Source organism: Aquila chrysaetos, chromosome 5 (assembly GCF_900496995.4).
Source record: "Aquila chrysaetos chrysaetos chromosome 5, bAquChr1.4, whole genome shotgun sequence".
NCBI lineage: Eukaryota > Metazoa > Chordata > Aves > Accipitriformes > Accipitridae > Aquila > Aquila chrysaetos.
The window spans coordinates 72,732,232-72,758,368 of NC_044008.1; the positions used below are offsets into that span (position 1 = coordinate 72,732,232).

The following is a 26,137-nucleotide window of genomic DNA, read 5'->3' on the forward strand; positions in this document are numbered from 1 at the left end:
TGAGAAGGCGAAAGAGAAAAGCCTCTGGAAAAGCCAGAAACCTGCCAGACACAACTGTGGTTCCCAGGGAGAACCTCAGAAAGTAGATATCCTTTCCTGGCCCTTCACAGTGCCCTGCCCTCTTTGCTCGGATTTGCTTCAATATTTTTTTTCCCCCTGATCCTGGGAACTACAATTATGGAAACGAAGAGCTTCCATTGTAACAGCGGTGAACTGACATGGCCCAGCAGCGGAGCCGGGGTTTTAATCCCCTTGGCTTGCAGAGCAGCACAGTGTGCTATTGAGTGCGTGTCCACCATGGCAACAGCAGCGGTGCTCCAAGAATTTGATTTCCACGGTGCCCCTGGGCCTTGCCTTGACATCTTCATTGTTCCACAGCGAAATAAATAAATAAAAATCCAAGGGTAGCGTAAAGGCAGTCCAAAATATGGAACGCTATAGAACAGGGTTACCCAATGGTTAATTTAAAAAGGAACATATCATTAAAAACGTATGAAGGTGGCTACATACTGATGCTGTATAAATATTTAAAGGGATGCCTCTAGTAAGGGCAGCGTTCCAAGCTACACCTAAAATAACGTGTGCGAAGGAAAATTAAAAGAATATTTCACCATTTGGACTTGTTTAATCTGCCTTCGAAAGGCTTCTTCAGCCCAGCTACTGAACATTAGTATGGGAAAGGATATCAGACAAAACTCATTTTTGGTGTAATTCTACCAAAGTCAGCAGAGTTAAACTGAAGATGATTTTTCTGGCCTTTTAAATAGAGTGTAATTTTCTCCATGGGTAGTTATTAAACGCTGTTGAGAGAGATTGCTGCTGCTGTTGGAAAGGCTTTCTGGAGAGGTCACTCTGTCCCACGTGAATAGCACCAGTGAAAAACCAGAAGGTTTGTAGTTTTTACAACTTGAAGAGTCCCTGGGGGCTGTAACCACACCACACATCACTGCCTGACCCAAAGCTAAGAGCATATATCTATTCCGAGTTGAGATATCCTGGCTTGACATCCACTCCTACGTTTCAAGAATTCTGCCTGTAGAAATTGCTTAAAATATTGGAGGGGGCATTGCAAAAGATATCCATGTGGACATTTGGTCCCATCTCCGTCAGAGAGGACAGATTCCTTAATTAGACTTTCAGAGGCTCAACTGCTCTATGTTGACATTTTGGGGCTGGTTAGGGTTTGTATCCCTTTCACCAGCTGTCCTAAGCCCTGGTTGAGAAGGGCATTCCCTAGCCGCCTGATTTTGGACTCTTATTCCTGTAGCCTTGTCCACACGTAGACCAATTTGAAGGGTGCAAAAATCTCTAGCTGAGCACCTACTGCATGTCCTCATGACAGACCGCTTCAGGCTGAATAAGTCCTAGACTAAAAGGTTCCTATTTTTTCTGGCATTGGCAAGATTAGTGTCTGGGAAAGGCACCATCGCTGTCAGCAGCTCTTGAGAGGCACCTCAAGGATCCGGATCTCAGGTGGATGGCATTGCCCCTTGCGTGGAGCGCCGAGCCAGGTACCCAAATTGCATAGATGGGCAGGAGCCAAGATGTAGCGGAGCATTAACCCCGCTGCAAGTTGACACGGGCAGGTCCCCACCCAGCACACACATTTCCAGAATGGCTCTTTCAAGGCATTTCCAGGCTGGGTTTTCTTCCTGCCTGCCTACACAGGGAGCTCGGCTGCCTAGCCAAGGACCCTGCCCTGTCTTCCAGAAAGCACAAGCTCAATTCCGAGGCAACGCAGCACCAAACTTTGTCTGGATCATGCATAAATCAAGATAAATCTTGGCTTAAATGGGGGCCAAACCCAGAGAATTATTTAACCATTTTACGAAAAGCAGAACTAGCGAGACTCCTGGGATGAAAACGGGAACACATGAGACCTCATAATTTATAGATGTATTAACTTCCCACTGGTGAAATTAAAATGCAAAATAGTGTCTCTAAACAAAATTGTGAAGCTCTGTCCCTTGAGATAGTTAAAAATTAAATGGGCAAAGCATGTACCAGAGGATCTATTCTTACCCTTGTAGGACTTTGGGCTGGATCGTAGGTATTTTCTCTCTCTCACAGCTACAATGCTGAGCTCCAAGAAAGGATTTGTCTGTGCAATACAGTGAAGCTCAGCAATAATTACCCATTGTGCTATGTGATGAGCCATCCTTTTGGTTCTTCAGTAACCCGTGCACCTGGACTTTAACTAAAACCAAATAATATGCACAGAAAACATTTTTATGTAAGAGGAGGTGAACATCACTAAAAATCAGAGAGCCTTTGTATGGCATGCCAAACTGCTGAAGCGAAAAAATGTCTTCAGTGAAAGGGCTCAGATGTGAGCATGTTTCAGTGCACAGCTCCAGGAAAAACTCTGATAATAAATGTGAGCTTGTTATCGTTGCTTTTCAGTGGGAAGTAAAGCCGGAAGCAGGGTCGTGCTGGCTAATTGAAGCTTACATTTTCATTCAAGCACTGCATTTTAATTATAAACTGGTGACACAAGTGTCACTTAGTTCTTATCCTGTTTTAAGTGTGCATACGTACAAGAAATATTTTCAGTTATTAATTTATTCTTGTGATCATATTCATTATCCTACATTATGTCTACCAGGCACGTGTCTAATGACATGTTTGATACGTGCTAATTCTTATGCCTCTTCTAATACGGGGCTTACACAGACATTTTAGGCTGAACGCGGTGCCAGTTGGCCACCAAAACAGGTGCACATTAATGCTATGAAATCAGCATTAGGAACTGTGTACCCATATTCTGGCCAGCTGCAACCACTTGCTCAGCCCTCCCGGGGCAGAGCAGTCACGCCAGAAAAAGGGAAAACCTGTGGGAGTAGCTGCACCCAGCTCTGACGCCTGGAGATGCCAACGGCGAGGTCCTGGCTGCCCGGCTCTGGCCCTGATCCTGAACCACTTGCCCTTCGTCCAGCTTCTGCGTGTGAGCGCTCCCCTGATCCTGCAGAGTCGAGCGTGTTGGCTCTTTGCGTGGCCAAAGCCCTGGGTAAGACTTAGAATTCAGGTGGAAAATATCTGGCCTGTTTTTCCTTCTCTATGGGGTTTTGCTGCTGTGCCCAAAGGCTGTCTCCAGCTAGAACGCTGCCGTTTATGTACAGAAATTAAAAAAAAAATGAGGAAAAAGGTCACTGGGAATTGGCTACCAAGAGACACAAAGTCAGTCGTTGAAAATCAGACCAGGAGTCCAAGTAAAAACAAGGGGAATATCCCTAGAAAGCAAGTTATGAGGGTAAACCTCTTTCAAACACATCGGATGGAATGGGATAGCTATTTTCCTTCTTTCTTAATTTGCTGCCAAACTATAAAGAGGATTCTATTTTAATAAGTACTACCATAGTGGGACATTGCAAATGAATTGTTCGAACAGCTATAATTAGTGATTATGAATATAGTGATACTGTGAATACAGCCCTAGCATTATTCCTAAATACTACGTGTTTTATTTCAGGTCTTGCGTCTTTAAGGATCCCAAAGCATCTCCAAATCCATCTGCATTTGCCACCGCTAAAGGTAAGGACAAGAGTACAGCGAAACGTGCAGGGCAAAGGAGAAACGCTTACAGACCTCTGAAGCAAACCTTCACTCTGTTGAGGAGAACCACGGGGTGTTTAATCTCATGATTAGCAGATAGTGGCATAGTCTTGGATAAATATTTTTGGAAACACCTACGTAACTTAAAAAATGAAATTGAAAAAACTGACTCCCAATGCAATGTAAGCTTCGAAGGCAAAGCTTCACTGGAAATACGGTTACAGTTCATAAGCTACGGTCTTTGAAAAGACTACTCATCATCTCGGAGCATCTTTTGTCGACAGACAAAAATGTGTTTTCGCAGTGGGCAGAGCTGGGGGGACGTGGACCAGCTCTGATCCAAACGCAGCGTGGGCAGATCCAAGCAGCGCGAAGCCTGAGCCAAGAAACTCAGCCTCTTGCCAGGTTTATTGGCTTGGGTTCAGTGCATGCATAAATGTAAGAGGGGCTTTTGGACTGGGGCCGTCTGCGTCCTACCGGTCTGTCTGGAAGAGGTTGGTCTGTCTGCAAAGAGAACGCTGGTGAACCCAAAATTGCTGTAATGGCAAATAACTGATGCTCTGTTGCCTGCCGGCAGGAGGATAAAGATAAGCACCCAACTGCTTGGGGTTAGCAACTCTAGTTTTAAGAAGCTATTTCCAAACTGTTACTTAGCTCCCTGATTTATTAATTGATATTTTATCGTGTCTAGAATAGCTCTGCTTGGTACTGATGTTTTCCGGTAATTGCCCTAATAAAACCCAATTGAAATCGTTAATATTGCTGCCGAGCTTGAATTACACGGAATAAACCGCTGTCAGCTGGGTGTACGTCAGGTGGCAGAGCGGGACCAGGGGATGTTAAATTTGGGAGGAAATAGATGAAGAGTCTGGGGCTCTCCCCCCTGCAATCTGCACCAGAAACCTTGTTCCTGAAGTTTTGGTGGTTCACAACTGCCAACAAAGAACCTACCCACCATCAGCAGAGGCATATCTGGAGGATGACAATCCGTTTTGGGCTATTTACTCCACTGGCTCAAGTAACAGAGTTCAGAGTTCAGGCTTCGACCCTGTTCGTGATCCATGTGGATAAAAATGTGATGCGACATAATGCAACTTGCTGTTTCATCAGCCTGCTAAAAACAAACAAAGAAACCAACTCTAGCCAATTTTGCATTGAAATGTATGCAAGTATGTAAAGGAGCATTGCTTATGTTTCCTGAGTTCAGAAGATCCACTGGACAAAGATGATTAAAGCCCACTATTGCCATTAGTGAGTCACATACAAAGGAATATTACTAACTTTCATATATAGCTACCTTTGAAAACTCAGTCTAAATAGTCACAAGGTCTTCCAGCGTTAAGAGTTTCTTATTTCATTTGCTTGTGGGCAGCTGAATGCTGGGGGCTGAGCTTTAAAAAAAACCCAACAGCATGGCAATTCTTACAACAAAATTATCCAGTGTCTCGCTAATAGCCGTCACTGATACTCAGTGAGCCATGAGATAGGTAGGCACAGCTTTAAGATAGGTATAGGCAATAAGTTGTATTTTAGATTTGATTATATTTAGGCAACGTACCTCTGGCAAGATCCTATTTCAAGTCATAATTGCAACATGTCATGGTTCCTTTTTAATGCCTTGCAGCAACAATAGATAAACTGTGCCTCTGGGATGCAAGTAAGACACAATAACAATCCTAACATTATTGAATGCTATATATTTGGACAGGAGAAAATATTCAGTCATCCATATTCTACACAAAATTGCATTATTTAAAATGAATAAATGGGAGAAAACTGATCTAAAACCTCCAGTAGAGAATTGGCAGTGACTTAAAAATGGTTATTAACTAAATCTGAAAAAAATCCTGGCAGCTAAACAAGGGTGGTAATTCCTCACTGAACTGGGTACCTCTCCCACTCGAACAGGGGATGCTTGTTGCTTCTGAATATCTTTGAAATAGTTGGCATTATCAAGCTAACAGGACTGCCTAAGTGGGAAGGATTCAAAGGGCGTAACTAAGTGGCACAATTCCAAAACAGCAATTAAAAGGTGGAATGCTTGAAAAAGAACAATAAAAGAGGTTAATTTGTATCGTCAGGGCCTGGCAATCTGCACAGGAAATACTGTAATTCCATAATGCGCTCTTCCTTCATCTGTCTCTCAATATCATGACCGCATGTTTACAATCTGGCGTTCCTTCACATACAACATTTGACAAAAAATGACTCAGTTCTATTGAAGAAGAACTTGCAGTGCTGTTTGTAAAGTAAGCAGGAGCCTGGATAAACACATGGGAAACAAAGTAAAACAGGTAGAGAAAAGAGATCCCAAACTTCATACCTTTGACAAGTACATGATGATACATTTTTCATTGGCAGGATGGCACAGGGATGCTCGAGAGTTAAGAAGAGAAATTAAAAATCCTAAATTTCTACCTGGGGCAGTATCTACCAGTTTCCTAAAGAAAGACTCTCGCACCGTCATTGAAAAGCTAATTTAGAAGGTACCTTTTTAGCAGAAGGAAAGTTATAACATTTCAGCAAGGAAAGGCAAAAAGAGCAAGAGAACAAAGATGTTAAGACAACAGGATGCCACAAGAAGGAGGAGAAAGAGGGGCTGGACTATCTGCCAGGCTAAATCAAGAACTGCTTCAATGCTTTCACTGCGTTTGACACACACATGCAACAACTGGCAAAAATGCCCCCAGATTTGAAGGGAAATCTAGCTAAAGTCTGCCTAGGCTGGGCTATCCATCCTGCAGGCAGCTCGCCCTGAGGCTTGCTATTTTGAGATATTAGAGAGGCCACTTACCATTAATATTATAATAAATCCCTATATAGCGAAAGTCACCGTCTCAAATATTGCTGTGGTCCCCAGCACCTCTGTGTGCCCCTCAAAATAGCCAAAACAACCACTCCGAAAGAAAAAACATGAGCCAAAGCCCAGGAAAGAACTACCTTCCACCGCAAAATTTTGAAGGTAAAATGAACTGATGTACTTTGGGAGTGGAGACAAATAACCAAAGGAAACAACTATCTGGGAATAGAAGAGAGAGGATGAAATATATTGTAATTTAACTGATCAAAATACGCTGAAGAAGTGAGAGACTTCAGGACAAGGCAGAAAACAGCGAGAAGCCCTGCACAGCACTGGAGCTGTCTACTGAAAACATCCTTTTGTTCTGAAGTCATAAATGTGTATCAGCCTCTCAGACATATGGGCAGTTGTGCATTTATCCTGTTTATTTTACTACTCCTGTGCATCCTGCCTTGCCATCTGTTGGTAAGAATTTGGATGCTGAACCATAAGTCTGCGACATAATAAATACCAGTAAACAGAAATCTAAAATGAAGATAAGCACAAAGTAATGTTTGGAAGCAGGACCAGTTTTTCAGTTCCATCATAAGATTTATTTCCCAAGATGAGTCTTGGCTCAGTAAAGAAGGACCAGCAGGAAAAGGTCCAATTGAAGGGACAGATCTATGATCCCTTCTCTTATATTGGCTTCATATTGGCATAATTCCACCGCCTTCCTAGAAAGCAGTTAAATTTACGTAGGTGGAGAATCAGACGTAATCCTGTCCCTCAAGGAAGACATGCTTAAACACAAAATACTGCATGTATAAAACATAAGTTGCAAGCAAAATGCTTCAAACCCAGTTAAAGTAGTGTTCACGCACTTTCTCTGAGCTGGGCAGCCCTATCGCCATGTCCCAGTTTCTCCGCATCTTCTTTTCCCTTTTATTGTTAGTATGAGAGGAAAGTGGGTGGGAAGGAAGCACAGTTATCCCTCCTAGTCAGGGGCAGAAAGATAAAGTAACTGGCCGCAAATCAGGCAGGAAACCTAGCGAAGCCCAGACCCACAAGCCCGTCCATCCTCCTCCTCCCTCTCCATTTCCCGTTTGGCGATACAGAAATCACTGCTCAGCTCTGACACACAAACCACACAGACACCAAGTAAATATCTGGGTGCTGAGAGGTATTAATAACAGACTTCAAATTGCACTCAGTACCTACGTACTCCTACCTCCTCAAAAGAATTAAAAATGAGATGAAAGCACTAGCCTCCCCTCCCAATATTTTTTCTTTTTTTCTCTCTTTCTGTAAAGATACACAAGGCTACAGAATGGAGATATCAGATATACTCCCCTTTTTCCCCAGCTTTTTAAGAAGGTTCATGTGTTTTGCGGCTGGCAAGACTCTGACCAAAGCTACAGGTTGGACAGCACGACCTGGGCAGAAGTAACGCAGAGTCACCCAGCGAATGGGACAGGAGAGACCGAAGAAATAATTACTGTCTTGAAATCGTACAGGAACAAAAAAATACATTGTCATATTTCCCTGTTTTGCCAGTTTACACCAGTGATGGTTAGTAGAGGGGCCAGAAGGCAGGGCAAGCCCTGATGAGGTGCAACAGCTACAAGTTCCTGCCAATAGGTAAAAGAGTAATAAAAGCCCATGGCAGAATCAGAGAATCATAGAACGGTTTGGGTTGGAAGGGACCTTAAAGATCATCTAGTTCCAACCCCGCTGCCGTGGGCAGGGACACCTTCCGCTAGACCAGGTTGCTCAAAGCCCCATCCAACCTGGCCTGAAAGGTTGCACATCAGTTAAAGGTACCGGCTGGTGGAAGAAGCCCGAAGACTACATTACATTACACTGCAGAGGTCTCCCCACGAACCCCAAAATGGCTTACTATGGCTCTGACAGATACTACCACAAATGCCATCTATCAACCACCTACAATGTGCAGTATAATTATAAGCAGAACAGAAAAGTAACTATAGCGCAACACAGCCACAGGTATCCTATTTGTATAGCCCAATGTCTCCTTGACTCTTCACAAAACATTTCTGAAACCTAGTAAGATTAATATTATCCACACTACATCTTGCACAGATGAAGAAGCTTTACAGCTGGACTACAAATGTGCTTTCATTGGTTTACAGCCTTCGGGGAGTATCGCTAATGCACAGAAAGTCTTTGGGTTCTAAGTTTTGCATTGGGATATCTGACATGCTGAGAGCCACGGAGAAAAAACCAAAACCTTCCTGTAGCCTGATAGCTCCCTACTGGCTATATAGTAGATTGAGTTCAAGAAAGCAAATTAATTCATTAAAGCGACATATATTCAGTCAATTAGCTTCAGATCCCTGTTTCATAGAGCGTCTCAGGAAGAATGGATGTTTTGTTACATCAATACGGTCATTTGAGACCCTCTGTTACAAATGTTCGAAGAGGTGCATTTAGGAGATCTGTGCTTCTTTTATTTGGGAAGAGAATAGATAATGCCTTAACCCATCTTCTGGTGACAGTTCCTCCTGCACAAAATTTCTCAGTACTTTAAAATATGCTATACTATGGACAATATTTCAAAGAGATTAAACTCTGCATCCCTAAAGATTGTTCCAAATTCAGAAACTCTCTCTAGCAAATGGAATGCTTTTGAAAAAAATTAACATTAAAAGGCTGTCAAAAATCACTCCATCAATTGCTGGCAAAACTGCACTGCTTCAAACACTGTTGCAAAAACGACGTTGGAGCTCTAAGAACTGCTTTTAAAAGCAATGAGTGCAGCACAGGCACTTTTTCAACAGCACGTGTTTTACCAAGGAAACGGAGATGGTATGAGTAGGATGTATGGAAAGAAAGGATGAAAACATGGGGTGAATCTCAGAAAAGTCCTTCTCTAACGTGTTTACATTTGTTTTGAAATATTCATGGATGAAAGTTCACTCTTCGGGACCTATAATGCATGTACAAACTGTGTATAAATTGTCCTAGAAGCAGGCTACAGCATACACTGAATAAGCTTTTCAGGGCAGAGACACCCATTTGTGTATTCTCCATTTGCAGCTACTTTCTTTCACAGTGGGAATATAGGCTCACATGTCTGTAAAGACGAGAAGACCAGCCATCTCTTAACATGCCTGTGGATATAACCTCCAAGGCAGGTCATGTCTGATATTAAAGTGATACAACATTTGCTCTTTGACAAATAAAACTTTGGTAATAGCATTTGAATAGAAAGTCTGCATTGTATTTAGTTTATTACAAACAGTGGTGGTGCTAGGACTTCACAGCTTTGCTTTGAGAATACTAAAGAATATTCATTCTTTTTGGATGAGCTGTGAATTTGCAGTGTTGATGGATAGCAGCCTTCCTTTATTTGCTTGCCTCAAACATTTGTATAAGCATTTTTATTTTGTTTTTCAAGAGTATCCATGGAAGCAGCGCATGCGCGTGCTGCAGCTCCCATGTTTGTGTGCATTCATCCAGGCCAGAAGACTCGCAAATAATTGTGCAAATGTGCGTTTGTGCAAGTTTTCAAGTCATAAATGATTTACTCGATCCTTCCTCCCAGTTATAAATGTTCCAACCACCCAGTCAAGAAGGACGCGTGGTTCCACGTGAACTAAATAACCAATTGCACCACTTGAAAAGTAAATGGCAAACAGGGAATACTAAAAGCAGTAGACACAATGGGTTCTAAGAGATTCATATGCTGAAGTGTTTAATAAAATACTCTTGAATAAATTTAAATTACAAGTACATTACTTGATTTCATATCTTGATGTCACAGAGCCTGCAGAGCTCTCTATTGTGAGCTGTCCTATTAACTTCAGCACGATTGTTCACCAAGATAAGCAGTTTCAGTGGATAAAGTGGTGTTTTTAAAATCCTTTTTTTTTTTCTTCCTAGGCAAATATTTTAATAGCAGATCCTCCCTGAGAATAAAACTGTGCAAGGTTTACACAGTTGTGCTGCACATTTACCACAGGAATGGGGGCTGCTGGAAAATGATGGTGGTTTAATCTCTCTGTCTCAGGTTGGCTTGACCACGAAATGATTATTCATAAGACAGACAGCATTTGCTGTGTTTGCAAGACTCTGCTCTGCACCATCTTGACAGACACCCAGAGCTTGTGACAACTACCATAGCTCGAGTGTGGACACGGGACATAAGAGCAGCCACTTGGCATGGGGCTGGTTTGCTCTTATTATTAATTTGTGGGTTGGGGTGCAGATCTCAGGTGTGGATGGCTGCACAGGGGCTTCATCAGAAACTTCTTACTCCAGTGACAGTTTACCTTTAGCTGACAAAACTGCAGTTATTGTAGATGCCGTGGCCCCAGAAAACCAAAAACCAGCTTTGCCAGGGAGCCCCTGGGCCATTTTACTGCAGAGGCTCAGCCGAATCGCATCCACTTCTGCTACACGCACATTCATACCAAGAATTATTTTAAACAGTTTCCTACCCAAGGCAATTACCTTGGATATAAGTTTTAAAAATCCACGCAGAAATACTGCTATTATTTAAAATCCACTCAATGAGCCTCCTACCTCCACCTTTGACAAACACGCTAAAAGAACAAAATTGGGGTTATACAGGCAGGAGTTTGACTGATGTATCATTAATGCTACTTCTTGAGTGACTAAGCTCCATAGTAGTATCGACTCCTAGTACTGAAACATGATTTCATCCCCAAGACAACTGCAGCTCCAAATAAAGATAATATGCTGGATCCCTAAACTGTATCACTCCCGTTATCATTACAAAGCTAATTTGTTGTAAAATGTTGTCTTAAAGAAGAAAAACAGGAAAACATTGAGGAACACCTAATAATTTGATTAGAAGGCTATCCTTTTCCATTCTGTTTCAACAATTTTGTTTGAAATCTTGGAATTGGGGACACTGAACAGGTGATTGTTCAAAATCCAGCATACAGGGTGCTTTATGGATCTAGTTGAGAAACATTTTAATGGAAAATTTCAATTGACCTGAAATTTACTCCGTGAAATGCTTTATTCATGTCAAAAGCAATTTGAGAGGCCATTTAAGGTATTTTCAGCTTTTGCACATTTGTGTCTTAGATTTGTCTTTTTGAGGTAAGAGTGAAATGGTGCTTAAGACCATTAAAATAAATCAAGTAGGTTTTTGTAAGTATTACTCCAAAACACGAAAAGAGGTTTAAAAATAGGTTTGAAGCCAGACTATTTAATCATGTACAAAAATCTAGAACTGAAATTATTTTCTTGCTGTGTGTCTCCTCAGAGTTGCAACTGTTATGTTGATTTTACTAAAAGACCCATCCACTCCAAAGGAGTGATGCTCTGAAACAATCAAGGGGGTGTTGCTTTAAATCAGCTTCTAGAAACGGTTTTATTATTTTATGAAACAAAGGAACCTTTCCATGTCGAAATCAAAGTCCCATGATATGGTTTAAAACATGAATATTTTAACGTCTCTATAGATTTTATCTTACAAAGACAGAACATACTGAAAATGTAGGAGAGAATGTAGTCTCTGTTCCTCATATCTGTGAACAGATGACAGCTTTCTCAAATTGTCCATTCTTAGCACATATTTGACAACTTTAAAATTTCTAACTTTGTAATTTGATTACGAGCATTTGAATTTTGAGCAGAACAGCTCAATTGCCGTTGGATAGGTGGGTCCCATGAAATGCTTTTTCGTCTCCTAAATTGATGAGGACTCAAGGTTCACTTGCACGCAAGTGCTGGGTGCAATTTTCCCACAGATAGCCTCGCAAATAAAATGTGCTCAGGAAGGTGCTGCCCCAGTGATGCAATGAGACCGGAGATCAGCCAGCATTACCGGGCACTGTTTGCGATGCTGCCCATTTCTCATGACTTCACTGACGACTTTTTTTTTTTTTTTAAATAAGTTCTGACTTAAGCCCAGTTGAAATCAAGGCAAAAATTGCACCAGTTTCAGTCAAAGCTGCACTTCATTTCTATGAATGAGATTCCTGGAAGACCATACCGAAATCCTGACTTTGGGAAACTCAGGGATTTCTCCCAGAGACGACAGGCCCAGTCTAGCAGATCAAGCTCAGCAACTCCCGCAAGATGCAAACAAACTTATTTTCCACGGAGAACGGAAACTGAAGACACTAGAACAAGCTCGGTGGAGATCACAAGATTCGGTTCAAGTGGGAGATGCTCAGCCTCTCTCAAGCAAACTCAGGAGCTCTCAGATGCAAGCCCTCATTTGCCAGGTGTCATAAAAGCCCATACCGAGAGTTAGATTTCCTTTAGGAGTCATAAAGCCAAGCATTATTATTACCCGTAAAGCTTCACATTTCGGTAATTCTTACTCTCTTTATTGTCTAAAAACATTTTCTTGTCCTACAGCTATTCTACGTATGCATACTATTGCTCGGTAGCAAATCTGGTATTTTAAGAGAAAAATGATGTTACACTGTAGCCTCAAATTGTTAGCAAAAGGAGAAGGTGAGAACAGACGTGAGGATGAGGTGCTTCTACCATGCTACAGCCTTTTCTGGGGAGGAAAAAACCTCCGAATACAGCTGCTGGGCTCTGAACTATAGCTGGGCTCGACTGGGCTGAGCTGTCTGTCAGTTAGAATAAACCAGGAAACCAGGTTTGTAAAGTTCGTGTGTGCTAAGTTGTGCTGATGGAATTAGGTGCACAGCAGCCGATATGCCAAGTGCATTACTGTGGGAAGAAAGACTCCAGCGTACCCCCACCCCGCCATGAGCCACAAAGCAGCTCGGCAAAAGTCAACGGCTTCCCTCTCCGCTCTCCCTTTCATCCACCATCACGGAGGCTCTCTTAGCTGTTCGTGCGGAGGGAACGGACCCAGCAGGTGAGGGGGCTCAGAGCCACCGCAGCCCCCGGCCCCCGCTGCCAGCGCCTGCCCGCGGCGTGGGGCCCTTTCCTGGGGACGTGCCGGTTTCCCACGGTCGGAGCTCCGCGCGCTCGGCTGACAGATGTTGTTTCCCATCTGGGCTTTCCAATCTGCCGTGCCAAATCCTCTAAACACCCATGTGCTTCTTTGTCCCGGCAGTTACCCGCCGCGCCTTCTCTACAACTCCATTTTCAGAGAAGGAGCCACATGTTTGGCCTCTGCGGGGAGCGGGGTGTCCTGCTACCCATCTCAGCCACTAAAACATGTATCTTTTGATCAGCTAATACTATTCAGCCTGACCCTTGGGCTGTATTAAGTAACCCCGAGTCCACGCTGAAGCGCTTGAACGCTGGCAACGCCACCTTCAACCGGGTTCCCGGTGTCTCTGTCTGAGGGTAGACGGGGAGGAACTTGGGTTTCCACCGTCCTGCCCCAGAGCTGTGGCTGAGCCCCAAAGCCCCTGAGGCCAAAGCCCCGGGGAGAGGGGGGGGGTGTCCCCAGCCCCCAAGCCTGCAGCGCTCAAATGCACCCCAAAAAAGCCCCGAACCCCGCCAGGACACCCCCCCCCCCCTCCCCAAAACCCTGAAGCCCTGGGGGAAAAGGGCGGGGGGGGGACGTCCACGGAGCGAGGTCACCCCGTTGGGCAAAGCTCCCCCGGGCCGAGCTCCGCATCCCACCGCCCTGTTCCCATGGCAATCTCGGAGATGCCGGTTGCCACGGTAACGCCATCCTCCTCCTCGGCCGTGTCCGAGGCAGCGGCTCCGGTTCCGCCTGGGGCTCTACCCGGTGGCTCCGGGAGCGCAGCCGGTGTCCCCCCCCCCCCCCCCCAGACCCCGGGGAAGTTGCTTCCCCCTCCGCTTCTCGGCGTGTTCCCCCCCCCCCCCCCCCCCTTTCCCGGTACCTTCGAGGCAGCAAATCCTCCAAAGCCCCGAATGCGTGAGATCGCCCCTCGCCTTCCGCGGCGGCCCCTGCGCTTCGTCCGCCGTGATGTTGGTCCCGTTGCAGATGTGAGCGCTGGAGTAAAGCCAGTAGTCGGTGCCGATGGCGATGGCCATGAGGCTGAAGGCGGCGAAAGCGCCTACCGTAGTCAGAAGCATTTGGACGCCACGGTCACACCACACCATGGTGCTTCATAGTCCCCGCAACGGGCGCGGGGGGCCGCACGACACCGCCCGGCAGCCGCCGCCGCCCGCCCGCGGGAGGGAGCCGAGTCACGGGGCGGGTGGGGGGGGGGGGGGACGGACACGGAGACGGCGGCGGGAACGGGGAAGGGGCGGGGGGGGGGGTGGGTGTGTGTGTGTGTTGGAGGGGGGGGGAGCCGCTCGCCGCCGCCGCGGGGCCGGGCTCCGCCGCCAGCCGCGCCCCCGCCGCACCGGGGAGGGAGGGGCTGGCCGGCCGCGGACCCCCCCCCCCCCCCGTCCGCGATGGGGCGGGAGGGGGACACACACACACACACACAGACATAGGCCCCCCGATGTGGTGCTGCCGCTCCTCCGGGTGAAACCCCCCCGGTCCGCAGTCGTGTCCCCCCCCCCACCCCCCGGTGGGGCTGGAGCATCGCTTTGTTCGTGGGCTGTGGGTGGGCTCTGCCGGGGGGGGGGGGGGGGGGGAGCCGTGGGGCACGTCTGGGTGGCCACTTGGCCGGGGGGTGGGTGAAGGGGTGAGGGGGGTGGGAGTCCGGCCCTGGAGCTCGCACGTGGAAAAAAGCCCGGTCCAAATCCATCTGGAGCTCGGGAAGGTGTTGGCCGCCCGATGGGTGCAAAGCTCCGTCACCTTTCGCTGCTCGCGCTCGGGTGGGTCACGCACACCGCCCTTGTGCCGCCCTGGAAATCACGGCAGAAATGGTGCCAAATACGTGGGGACAAAGCGTGGCGGTCCCAAGGAGGGTGCCCGCATCGTCGGGGAGCTACCGCAAAGGCGGGGGTTTAGCCATGGTTTCCTCCTGCAGCCTCCCTCTGCGATCAGTTACGCAAGGAGGTTGTAGGCAAGTATTTGGGTTGCTGGTTTTCTCCTGTTTGGAAGGGGATGGAGAGAATCCAGCACCCGAAAATATTTTCCTTTGGAAAACCAAGGGGAGAAATATCTACACCGTTTTTTATCGTGTTATCCTGCCTTCCACCCCTGACTCTCATCACCGCGAGTTGACAAGTGGGTCCTGCCTCCACCTCATCCAAGTGACAAGCCAGATGAATGGGAAGCCTTCCTGATCAGCTAATGCATTTGTGTGGAGGGAACGTGGCAGCACACCAGTTTTATGTATATGAATTAGGGAGTGGGAGGACAAGAGCTACAAACCTCGAGAAATACAGCGCTCTTCCCGAGCAGTGCGTGGATGGCTGCAGGTGCTTGTGTGACTCCACTGCTCAGCATACCAACGCAGAGATGCTTTTCAGCTGCTCGTCCTTTTCATAAAAACTGGGAAAGCAAAAAGCAAATACAAATTAAAAGCTGGTCTTTATTTCACAGAGACCTCGGCAAATTGCTCAGACGTGAAGCCTATGAGCATAGAAGAGCTCCAAAGTTAGATACTGGGTTTAAGCATGTAAATTATGCTTTTCTTTTCAGCGGTAGTTTGTAGGTCTATCAGTGCCTTTGCAAAATCACCTTCTAAATGGCTGTCTCCATTAGGGATGGAAGAATGAAGCCAGGTAAACTCAAAAGCAAAGCCAAGCCTCGTTCAGCAAAACTGGATCGAGCATTTAAGTTTAATGAGGTTCAACAAACTTCTCATTTAAAATATATGTTTGTACCTCTGGGCTTTGGGGGTTTGGACAGAGTGGGAAAATGAGATACTGAAACAGCAGGAGAGAAGCTATTTCCATAGCTTTTTAAACCTATTGAGCCTTAATTAATATTATTTATTTGTATTACTGTATTGCCTAAGAGAGCTGCTCATGGCTGGCTCTCCATGGTGAGGAGCGGCGGAAGGGCTGGGTGGGCCGTAACTGGGGCAGGGCTCCCACTCGGCAGAGAATTATCCTCCTCAAGTGCTCCCAGTCCAGACGTGCAACAAGAAATGGGATGAATGGCGGTTGGTCTGGTGGGTTCTCAGCAGCCTCTGCCAGCAGAAAGGGGACACCCAACTGCAGGGTCTTCCATGGGCTCAGAGCCACCAGCCCTGGGGCAACCCTCCCACGTAGCCCTCTTGATTGTGCAAGGTAACAGTACATTAACAGAATTTATTAATAAAATCTCTTGCTCCTCTTCCTCCCCCCCGCATTTTTGCAAAGAAAACGTCTGTTTCTGTTTCTACTGCCCTGTGAGAAATAACTCAGGCTCCTAAAGGGTTACAGAGAAGCATCCAAGGCAGACAATCATTTTCTGCCCAAGCTATCTTCTTTAGTTTAAAAATGTTCTCTATTCTTTTGAAATGCATGAAGTAGATTGTGGGAGAGCTAATATTATATTCCACTACTGAAAGCTGGTGGAGTATTTTACATTGATGTCTGGCTCTAGTGATTTTCTAAGGATTTTGAATTCATTAAATCCAACCATTGAATAATCTCCATTTGTGGCGGAAGGAAGGCAAAAGTGCTTACGCTCTTCAATAGCAAAAAGGCATGTAGTCTCTTCTTAAACGCGAAAGCTATCTGACCCACTGTATGTAGTAAAGGTTGCCCATCGCGTAACCTTTGATTTGCAGACTTTGCTTATGATACAGCCTTATAATACTGCCATTGAATGTAGCAGTAAAGCAGCCTTGGCAGGGTGTTTTGCACTGCAGTAGCATCCTCTGTCCTCAATCAGAATTAAGACCCAATTGTTCCAAGCTCAGACCCGAGACAGAAGCTCACGGCAATGAGAAGAGAAAGCCCCACAGCTTCTGCCTGTAATTTAGCCCCCCGCCCCAGACGACACCGTGCAAGGGCGAGTGTCCAAACCCAGAAATATTTTTTACACCGGAGAAGCAGAAGCTTGAAACAGAATTGTTTTGATTCCTTGATGTTGCTGTTCAAAGCTTCAAATGAAGTCCCGTGCCTGATCATTTCATTTCTGAACTGAGTAACAGTTACTTTGGAGATGAAACTTTGGCTTTAACTGAATTCAGTGAGAGCTGTCACTAATAAAATCCTGCCCCAGAGGCACCACTGGTATCAGAAGAAAACTGCAAGATGTCACCATTTAACATTACTGCTTCTGCTGCTAAGTGTCAAACACATTGACTTTAATAGATTAGGCTTTCTTTTTTTTTTTTTTAAATCTATCATCTAGAAAAATAACACTAGAATTTCACTAAAAGAAACTTTTGGAAATTGCTCAAGAAAAACTCAAGAGAGCTCCTTCTCAGAATGAAAATAATCACTTCAATTAAAAAGAGCCTTTGACGTAGATACAGTCTAACCGTCATCAAAGCCTGGAACAGATATTTCATCCTCCCTTGTCCTTTCTCAGCTTTTAGCTCTATGCATGTGAGAATGAATTTTAGCATCTAGGAATGTCCTAAAGCTATAAGGACATCTATATAATTGACTGTTGTCATCTCCTGTGGGTCTTGATATCTTCCCTATCTAATTCAATGCTGATACTAGGAAAAAATAATCCTTAATAATTTCCTTCAGATTATGCTATGTATGAAGAACTGAAGAAATGTTTCATACATTTTGTACGGTGTCAGATAACGTCCTTTTATACACAGGGCAGTGGTGGGATTCGATTCCACTCACCACATCAGCAGCAGAGCTTCACAAGTGCAAAGATCTCCAGCCCGACCAAAGAACCTTGCAAGAGTACGGGACGTGGCAGAAGGTATCAGTTACATCACAGCTATGTTTAAGAAGGAGTAATATTAAAGTAGTTCATTGAACTATATTTTCATATACCTTGGATCAACTCTTACAGATTAGCTTGATACCTACCAAACTACATCAGGAGACCTTTGCCGAGCTGGATCCAAATGACTTGCCAAGCTCGTAAATTCCGTGGCAAAACAAAGGCTGAATTCACTTCTTCTGAGGGCTGGTACAGTACCTCACCTGTTCCTTCTATTACCATTCGTCGTATATTGCAAGGACATAGCGTCTTTCACCTCCGAGGACCCCACTCTGTGTGGAGGGTCTGCTTCCTCCAGCAAGGGAAGGTGGGCAGAGGAGTCACCATCACATTTCGGAGAGCTGAGTCTAGAAAAAGGTGAAGTTGAATTTTGTTCGAGGAGTTATAAGGCTGAATTTCTCTTTTACTCCTATAAAGGATCATCTGAGGTCAGCACGAATAGTTTCAGGTTGTCCTTCAGAGCTGAAGAAACGGTCATCTTAAAGGAAAAATATTGTCATTCTCTTGCCACTTGAGGGACAACAGTTTGGCCTCGATTCTATTATTCCTTTTAATATATTAAATATTCTTTGGCTTAGTCATGGGAAGCAAAGCAACACAACTGCTTTCTAATAAATAAAATGTGCTCAGAAACAACTCTGAAGCTTTCCAGATAACTGCATTTCGAGTTTGCCAGGAAGCCAGATGCTGCTATTGGAAAAGTAGCTGCTATGGTTTGTCATCTGAGCCTAGAAATTGATACCTAAGAATGATATGATGAGACAGACTCGATGACAGCAGTGCTCTTTCTATAAATAATTTGAAGAAAACTTTTTTCATTTAAAAAAAAAGTCTCTTTTGCTAGAGACTTGCACAGCAAACCAGAAAATTAAAAAGGTAGGCATGCTGTGTTTGAATAGGGCCATCAAAAGAACGCGATATACACAATTTATAGAAGAATATATAGCAGCTCTCACACATTTTACACTACATTGGCTGTATTTTTCCCATAATACCAATGGTTATGAAACTCATTATCTTTTTGACAATGGAGAAACGGAATATTATTCCTTTACTTGCTTGATCATGTCAAATGTCAAAGCAAATTATGAATGCTTGTCCTTCAAATACTCATCCCTCCTGGTAAGATATTAAATATCAATAGCGTTCACATTCAGCTACAGAATGAACTAATATTGCACACATCTCACAGATCTAAAGTTCACTGTGCCCGTTACCTGTCATGCAATTTCATCTCTCAAGTCCTACCTCTTGTCCATGTCCTAAGAGCTGGGAAATTCATTGCAGCTGGAAAGGCCACGTGAAAGATTATTTGGAGTATGAATTAAAAGTGTGAGTGGGGGTTACTCATGAGTTTAAAGTGTAAAAGGGAGCGGGAGAAAGAACAAGGGGTTAATAGGACTAGAGCCTTGATTTTGCATCACGTTTCAAAGGATTTAGAGAGTATCCTGATGAGACACTATGGGAAGTTTCTAGCACAAGAGACCTGCTAGGAGTGCAGTGAAAAAACTCACTATCTTTTTGATGGTGGAGAAATGGGTGTGCTGACTGAGGGTTCATCCAGACAAGGCGCTACCGGAATGAGCTGCGTTAGTTCTTGGGAAGGAAATCCAAATTCTCCTTGGGAATATGGTACTATGAGCGGGGCGGGGAAAGGGAATAAAAATGCCTTTGAGGTTTTCTCATTCCACCCATTACCAGGCAGTTTTAAGAAAGAATTATGCACCTGTAAACAGCCCAGCAACAGGCTATTTATGCTATACACACAAACACACACGCAGCTACCCCACACAACCATACACGAACTTCAGACAGACTAAAAGATGAAACAGGGAGTCAGATGTCACCGTGATGGATTGCACTTCTGAGGGCTCTCTCCAAGCCCACGCGTTTGTGTGCGCATCCTGCTGATCACTGCCAGGACTCCGGAGCACCAGTTCCTAATCGCTCCACAAACAAAGCTACATTAGTCTCTTTAATGTCCTTTTTAAAAAAAAAAAAAAAAATTATAAATCCTCTTTCAAACAAATGTTCCTTCTCAGACCTAAGGGAGAAGGTGCCATAAGCAGAGAGGCACGGCGAAGCTCGCTGAAGTCACATGAAGTGTAAAATGAAGCAATCTATCGGGGAGGTTATTGCCTCTGAAACACTGCATCACCCGCGCAACCCAGAGGATGGAGGAGAATTACCCCTGGCCAGTGAGAGGGAAATTGCTTGCTGCACTCAGATTGCATTTTAACCTGAAAAGAAGGGCTTCAATGGGAATGTGTTAGGAGGCGGATTGAGTGAAACAGGTTTTTAAGGTAAGTCTTAAATACTTAAATCAATCACAATAACTTGCTGCACTGAATTTATCTCCTAAGCTGCCTAAAGTAAATTCCTCAGATCTGCCTGAATAATTTTGAGCTGATAATGCAGCATTTGAGTAGGAAGGCTGTTGCCCAGTGAAAGGATTTTCTCATTAGAATTTCAGCCGATTATTCACCAGAGAGATGGTCTTCCAGGAGCACACCCCAGCAGCTCCCTTGAAAAAGTTTTATGAACACTCAGTCTACTAAGAAAGGAAATTGGAAGGTAAAATTAAAGCTAGCCGTTACTTCTGAGAGGTCAGTGATCGAACAAGCATCCAGAAGAATGAGGCTTATCTGATCTTCCCGGTGCTCCAGTTCTTTTTTTTTTTTCCTACAGAAGAGACCAGGAAATCCTTTTAGATCAGCCTGCTGCGATAGCTAGGACTGCAGTCTCTGGTGCTGAGCACAAGTTACCAAAAACATGCTCTTGATCAGATGTTTGTAGCACTTATGGGTCTGAAGAGCAATTTTTCCATAGACTCAGGCTTGGGAGATGGATATTTGATATAATCAAAGCTTTGCTGTGAGACTCCTATCTCCACTGGACTGAGATTATCTAAACTGAGAGGTTTTAAGCCTGTCTCTGTCAAGGATTTCTCATTTCATTGCTCTTCTCCCCATTGAATGCAATTAGTTTCTCAGATAGAAAGACCAGCAAGCGAGGGGAGATGGCAGGTGAGAAACAGGGGAACCCAAGGGCGAGTTTTGCCAAGAAGAAGAGCAGAACTTTAAACCCACTCCCGATTCACGAGCTGATTGAGGTGGAATAAATGCCAGAAGAGTCCGTGCACCTCTTGCTCATTTAGCAACTGTACATGGAGTGGCAGGAACCCCTTTCCACAGGCTATTATGCGATAGCATCAGTGAGAAGGAGAGGAAGAAAAGCAGTAGCGATAATAACAAAACACCCTGACATAGTGTTTTACATGAGCTGTAAATATGGCCAGGAGAATGCCATAAAACCCTGCCATACACATTGCAGTGGAACCGTAATTTGTGCTATGACTTTTTAAAGCTACACCAGCGTCTCGATGAAGTATTTTGTTTGGGCTGAGTAAATGGTAAGTGGTCTATTTATTGATTTTTATCTCTCTTCACACCTCAAATGCTGCCTGTCTGCTCAAGGCCAGGTCACAGCACGCTTACTTATTCAGCAAACACCTACTCCATGGCTGAACCATAAACTCCTTGGGACAAAGATAGTATCTTTAATCAGTGTAAGGTCCCAAGGGTTTCCTCTCCTCCCTTTCTTTTTCCACAGAGTCCCAACGGTGATGCCAATGTAACAGAAAGCTCTGGAGGAAAAGCTGGTAGGACCCATAATGCTTTACATCCTATTAATGCCATGTATAAAATTGTTTGAACTTGGTACTCTTTAAGCCGAAGTTTCTACACTCAACACAGTGATTAAGTACGTCTAGCCGGTAACATCTGCGGGTTATGTTTAAATGCTTCTCCCATGGTGGTGTGGATTTTTGGGGGGCAAATAGCGCTACAATAGGCATTTAGCAGTAAACTGTAAATGCAGAAAATTTTGTAGGAGGGCTTTTGCTAGAGCAGCCAATCTATTGCAAATCAAAAGCAATGCAAAAGAACCCCCCCCCCCCCATACTTGAAATTGTCAAAAAAGAAGTCAGAAACACCTTGAAAGAATAAGATCACAAGCCAACACAACCTTCTCTTTTCACCCACCAAGAAACTCTTCTCAGAAGGATGATTAGAAGAATATGCAAGAGATTAGCAAAATTCTGGACAGTCTGGCGGGACTTTGCAGTCCTTCAGTGGTTCTCATGCCAAGGTGGCATCACCGGTGCCACCAGCATCCCCGCCGTGATGGATGGGGTGTGCCGAGGCTGTGCCAAACGCTGCCCTTACCCCAGGGGCTGACGACTTGTCATCAGTTTGGGAAGTGCGAGAGTAGCTAAGAGTTACCAGAGGAGCAGCAGAGACCCATCCCCATGGTGGAGTGGGCAAAATCACGGGCTTGCAGCCCCCGAGCTCCTGTTTCGGTTTTCCCTTCCCGGGTACGTGCAGGGTCAACGCCAGGCTGTACCCACCAAAGCTCACGGTACCGGGTCGGTGCTGCGCTGGCCCAACGCCGCTCTCAAGGGCTGTCGAAGAGCGGCCAGGAGACAGGAGGTTTTGCCCAAGAGAGCGCAAGTCTCATCAGTTCAAAAGAAAAACGGAAACTTTTTTTTCTGAAAAAAGAAAGACGAGAAATTGCAGCAGCCAGAGTTGTGAAAAGCCTTGCCAAAATATTTAACACGGAGAAAAAGAGAACGCTTGCCAATTGCTAGAGCCTTCCTAATTCAGGTTATTAGATGGTTACTGCCACTACTATTAAAAAGACACTATTTTCTGAGTGATCTATGCAAAGAAGGGCTGGAACACACCTATAGGTTTTCCATGTGCTTTTAGCTCTGCTAATGGAGAAAAAATTTTCCTCTCATGAGACTCAGTTGAAAAATTATTCAATTCAATTAACAAATAAGTAATGTGTTATTTTGTGCTGTATCCGGTAAATATAGGGCTAGGAAATTCAATAGATAAATCTCTAGATACTGTTTTAGGTTCATCACACGTACGTTGATGCAACTAGATTTTTTTTTTTTTTTATCTCTCCATGAGGAAACTGTTAAAGAATGAGGATAAGGTTTCAAAAACCTGAAAGGAATTAACTTTCCATTGAGCTCCACACAACAATGGTATCATGTGAGTAATTCTACTACAATTTACTTAGTAGAATGAAGAATAACAACAGCTTTTCTGGTTGTAAATAACCTCTTTTCACATAGCAGAGACCCATTACAAGGTCAACATCTACTGTCAAACTTCATGATTAGGCTCATTAAATTTGTCCTGTGGAAATTTTTTTTTTTTTTTTTGAAAGAAAACCATGCTTTCAACTGAGATTTAGTGGTGGTTTTTGGGGTTTTTTTTGGGTGGTTTTTTTTTTTTTTTTTTTTTTTTTTTTGCATTAAAGTGCCTACTTTTCTTGAAATTTGTACGTGTTCTTACGTGGAACTTGGAAATCCAAAATATGAATGTCTGGTCCTTCCCCACCCTATCCCACCTCAGGTCCCTTTTTTTTGCATTATTAGGGAATGATTCTAGCAAAAATGTTTTTGTCTTTTTACATTTTTTACAGGAAAGCATTCCACTAAGATGTCTATTAATACAACGGTTTCTAGGTAGCAAGGAAAAAAAAAAAACCCCACAGCATCTCTACTGAAAAAGCTGGCAGATGTTGACTTTTTACCCATAACTGTAATGCCTCTATAAAAAGGACCATTCCAGTCTTACAAGCATTAAAATGGAAAATAAATAGAAGTGGTGAATATGGCACACCGAAGATTACATGTGAGGGACCAGAAATTCAAATCCCCTCTCAGAGGGGACATTGCAGGGGTAATGAGAAGATGCAGAAGCTTTTCAATCTCCAAAATCAGTCCCTCATGGAACATCATCGAGGCAGACAAACCAAACGGGGCAGCATGGGCGGAAAGGATTATTTAATGAGTATCGGCTGATGCGAGACACCCACACACACCCCAGACTGCAGCCTGGCGAAAGAAAGTGCCAGAAGCCATTCCCATTTGCAATAAACTAATTATATGTTGGGGATTTTCTTCTTGTTTAGACAAACCATACTGTTTTATTTACAGTTCTTTGCACGCTCGCAGCCTCGTGGAGGTGGGAGAGGGCGTGAGGTTTCCCGGCTGGCAGCCACGGTGCCGCGAGATGCCGGAGAGCGCTAGGTAATGCCCACCTGATTAGAGGGTCTTAAACGGAGCAAATATCATATAGACCTCGTGGGTTTCGGTAATGGGGTAGAGCAAGTGGTCCAACACCATCCTCCCCAAATGATATTTTAAAATAAGACGAAAATACCGTGCACACAGAGGGCTGGGGATGCCAGGCTTTTGCCATCCTGCAAGAGGATCCCGGTGCCGGCCACATGGTATGGGGACCACAGGGGCTCCCTCCCTCTTCGGATGGGCAGGAGGCTAAACCCAGAAGGTTTTCATTACTAAACATCTAAGCAAACCCAGCTCAGTTATTATATAGAAATCTGCCTTGCCGCGACTAAGAGAACAGCCAGGTCCAGGCTGCACACCCCGCACCCCCTTCTCTGGGCTTGTAGCCTGCAGGGTGTATTTCCCCGCGCCACTTTTGTTGCACAGCCAGCAATTGTTCCCACCATCCCAACCCAGGGCTGGAGAAGAAACGAGGTTGGAGAGGAAAGAAAGGTGAAGTGGATTCTACTCAGTTGCTAAAAGCTTGGAGTAATTTTCACTGTTGTAATTCCAGCAGCTGAGATAGCCAAAAAAATATATTTAATATTCCATTTTTTCAGGTTCCCCCCCCCCCGCAAGACATTTTTTCCTCAGTGGGGGAGAGCACTAAAAATTACTTCAATAGGAGAATGAAGTTTAAAGCTCAGATCTTTCCAGTTTTGCTTATTCTGCTTATCCCCTTTATGTTCTTTCTGCGTACGCACATCTGTCTTCTTCAAAGCCTTAACCGTCTCTGACACACCTGACCTTTCCATCCAAGCGCAATGGTTAGATGCAAAGAAAAAACCCTTTACCTACAGCAAGTAACTCTTTGTTTTGCCGGTTCCACATCTGAAAATTTTGCTGCTGCAGGAAGTAAAACAGTGAGCAACCCTTCCTTCTCTTTTGAAAAATGGAACTGTCATCTCTTCAAGAGAAATATCAGCTTATCTTTAGTTTGTCAAACATGACTGTTAGTTACTAGAGTCTTCTTAAGAAAATGCTACAAGAAGAATTAGGACAGTACTGTTGCAGAAACGTCAGGAGTTCAGGAATTAATTTGACAAGATCTGGGAGATCTCAGATATCTAATTAAACTTTCTATGACAGTTATGTTGTGTAAATACTGGAAGCCTATTAAAATAAAGAATCAGGTAAAACTAGTTTCCATATTCAATTAATAAATGTTACACCCATTCAACAGCTATTGCTCTGATTAGACCCATTCAATTCATGCCAGTAAATATAATTTTGTGTATTCATGCACACAAAGTTCATCCATTTTTTGCTAAAATATCTGATAAACTTACTATGTTTGGTAATACTACTGTATTTTTGGGTAGAGTTTATACAAACCCCACTCTCCTCCATTTGGTGGATGAGACCATACATTGCCATATGCCACGTACATACAGCACATGCAGCTCTGCTTTTGAAGGTTTTTGAATAATTTCTGCAGGAAAAACTCCATAGATGAAGAGAATTTAGGCTAAGAGGAATTACGGCTAATAGATTCTGACCTCAACAGGCTATAATGCGGGCTGGCTTTGCACTCGCTAATATTTGCATCAAGCCCATATCTCATCATTTAAAGAAGCTGCTACATCCATTAGTAAATTGTTTTAATAGTTAATTATTAGCAGTATAAAAAGGATCTGATTATCCCCAGCCTGAGTCTCCAGGGGCACTGTCGGCATGTGGATCATACTACCGCTGCAATTCCTATCCAAAGCCATCAGTTTAATGAAACACGAGAAACATTTTTGAAACCAGAGGTGTTGGCTCTGGTTAGCCAACAGCTGGGTATTAGAGCTGCCAGTCGAGGCTTAGACCGAGGGTAAAGAGGGTTCAAACATAAACCACGGCACCACTGCTGCACACCCGGGCAGCCTGCATTGCCGCCGCCACACAGCGGTAGCCACGGAGGGGCTCGCACGAGCCCATCCTCGTTTGCCTCCTGTCCCTCGGGGTTACCCTGCCCCAGGGTTGATCTTTTTGGCCAAGGATGGGGGAGGCTGAGCATCCCCAG

General features: G+C 44.5%; 1 protein-coding gene across 2 annotated transcripts in view; it reads right to left on the bottom strand.

Moving 5' to 3' along the window:
- CACNG4 (calcium voltage-gated channel auxiliary subunit gamma 4) overlaps positions 1–24,459 on the bottom strand; it is a 54,329-nt gene extending 29,870 nt beyond the window's left edge. The window contains exons 1-2 of one of the 2 annotated variants that reach the window (XM_041123766.1): positions 24,450–24,459; positions 14,113–14,307 (exon numbers count right to left, since the gene is read on the bottom strand). In XM_041123766.1, the coding sequence (XP_040979700.1) occupies positions 14,113–14,266 (154 nt within the window). In that variant the 5' untranslated portion in view covers positions 14,267–14,307; positions 24,450–24,459. Of the gene's footprint in view, positions 1–14,112; positions 14,437–24,449 lie in introns of those variants that run through there. The other variant, XM_030014456.1, reaches the window with a different exon arrangement.
- Positions 24,460–26,137: the final 1,678 nt, after the last annotated feature.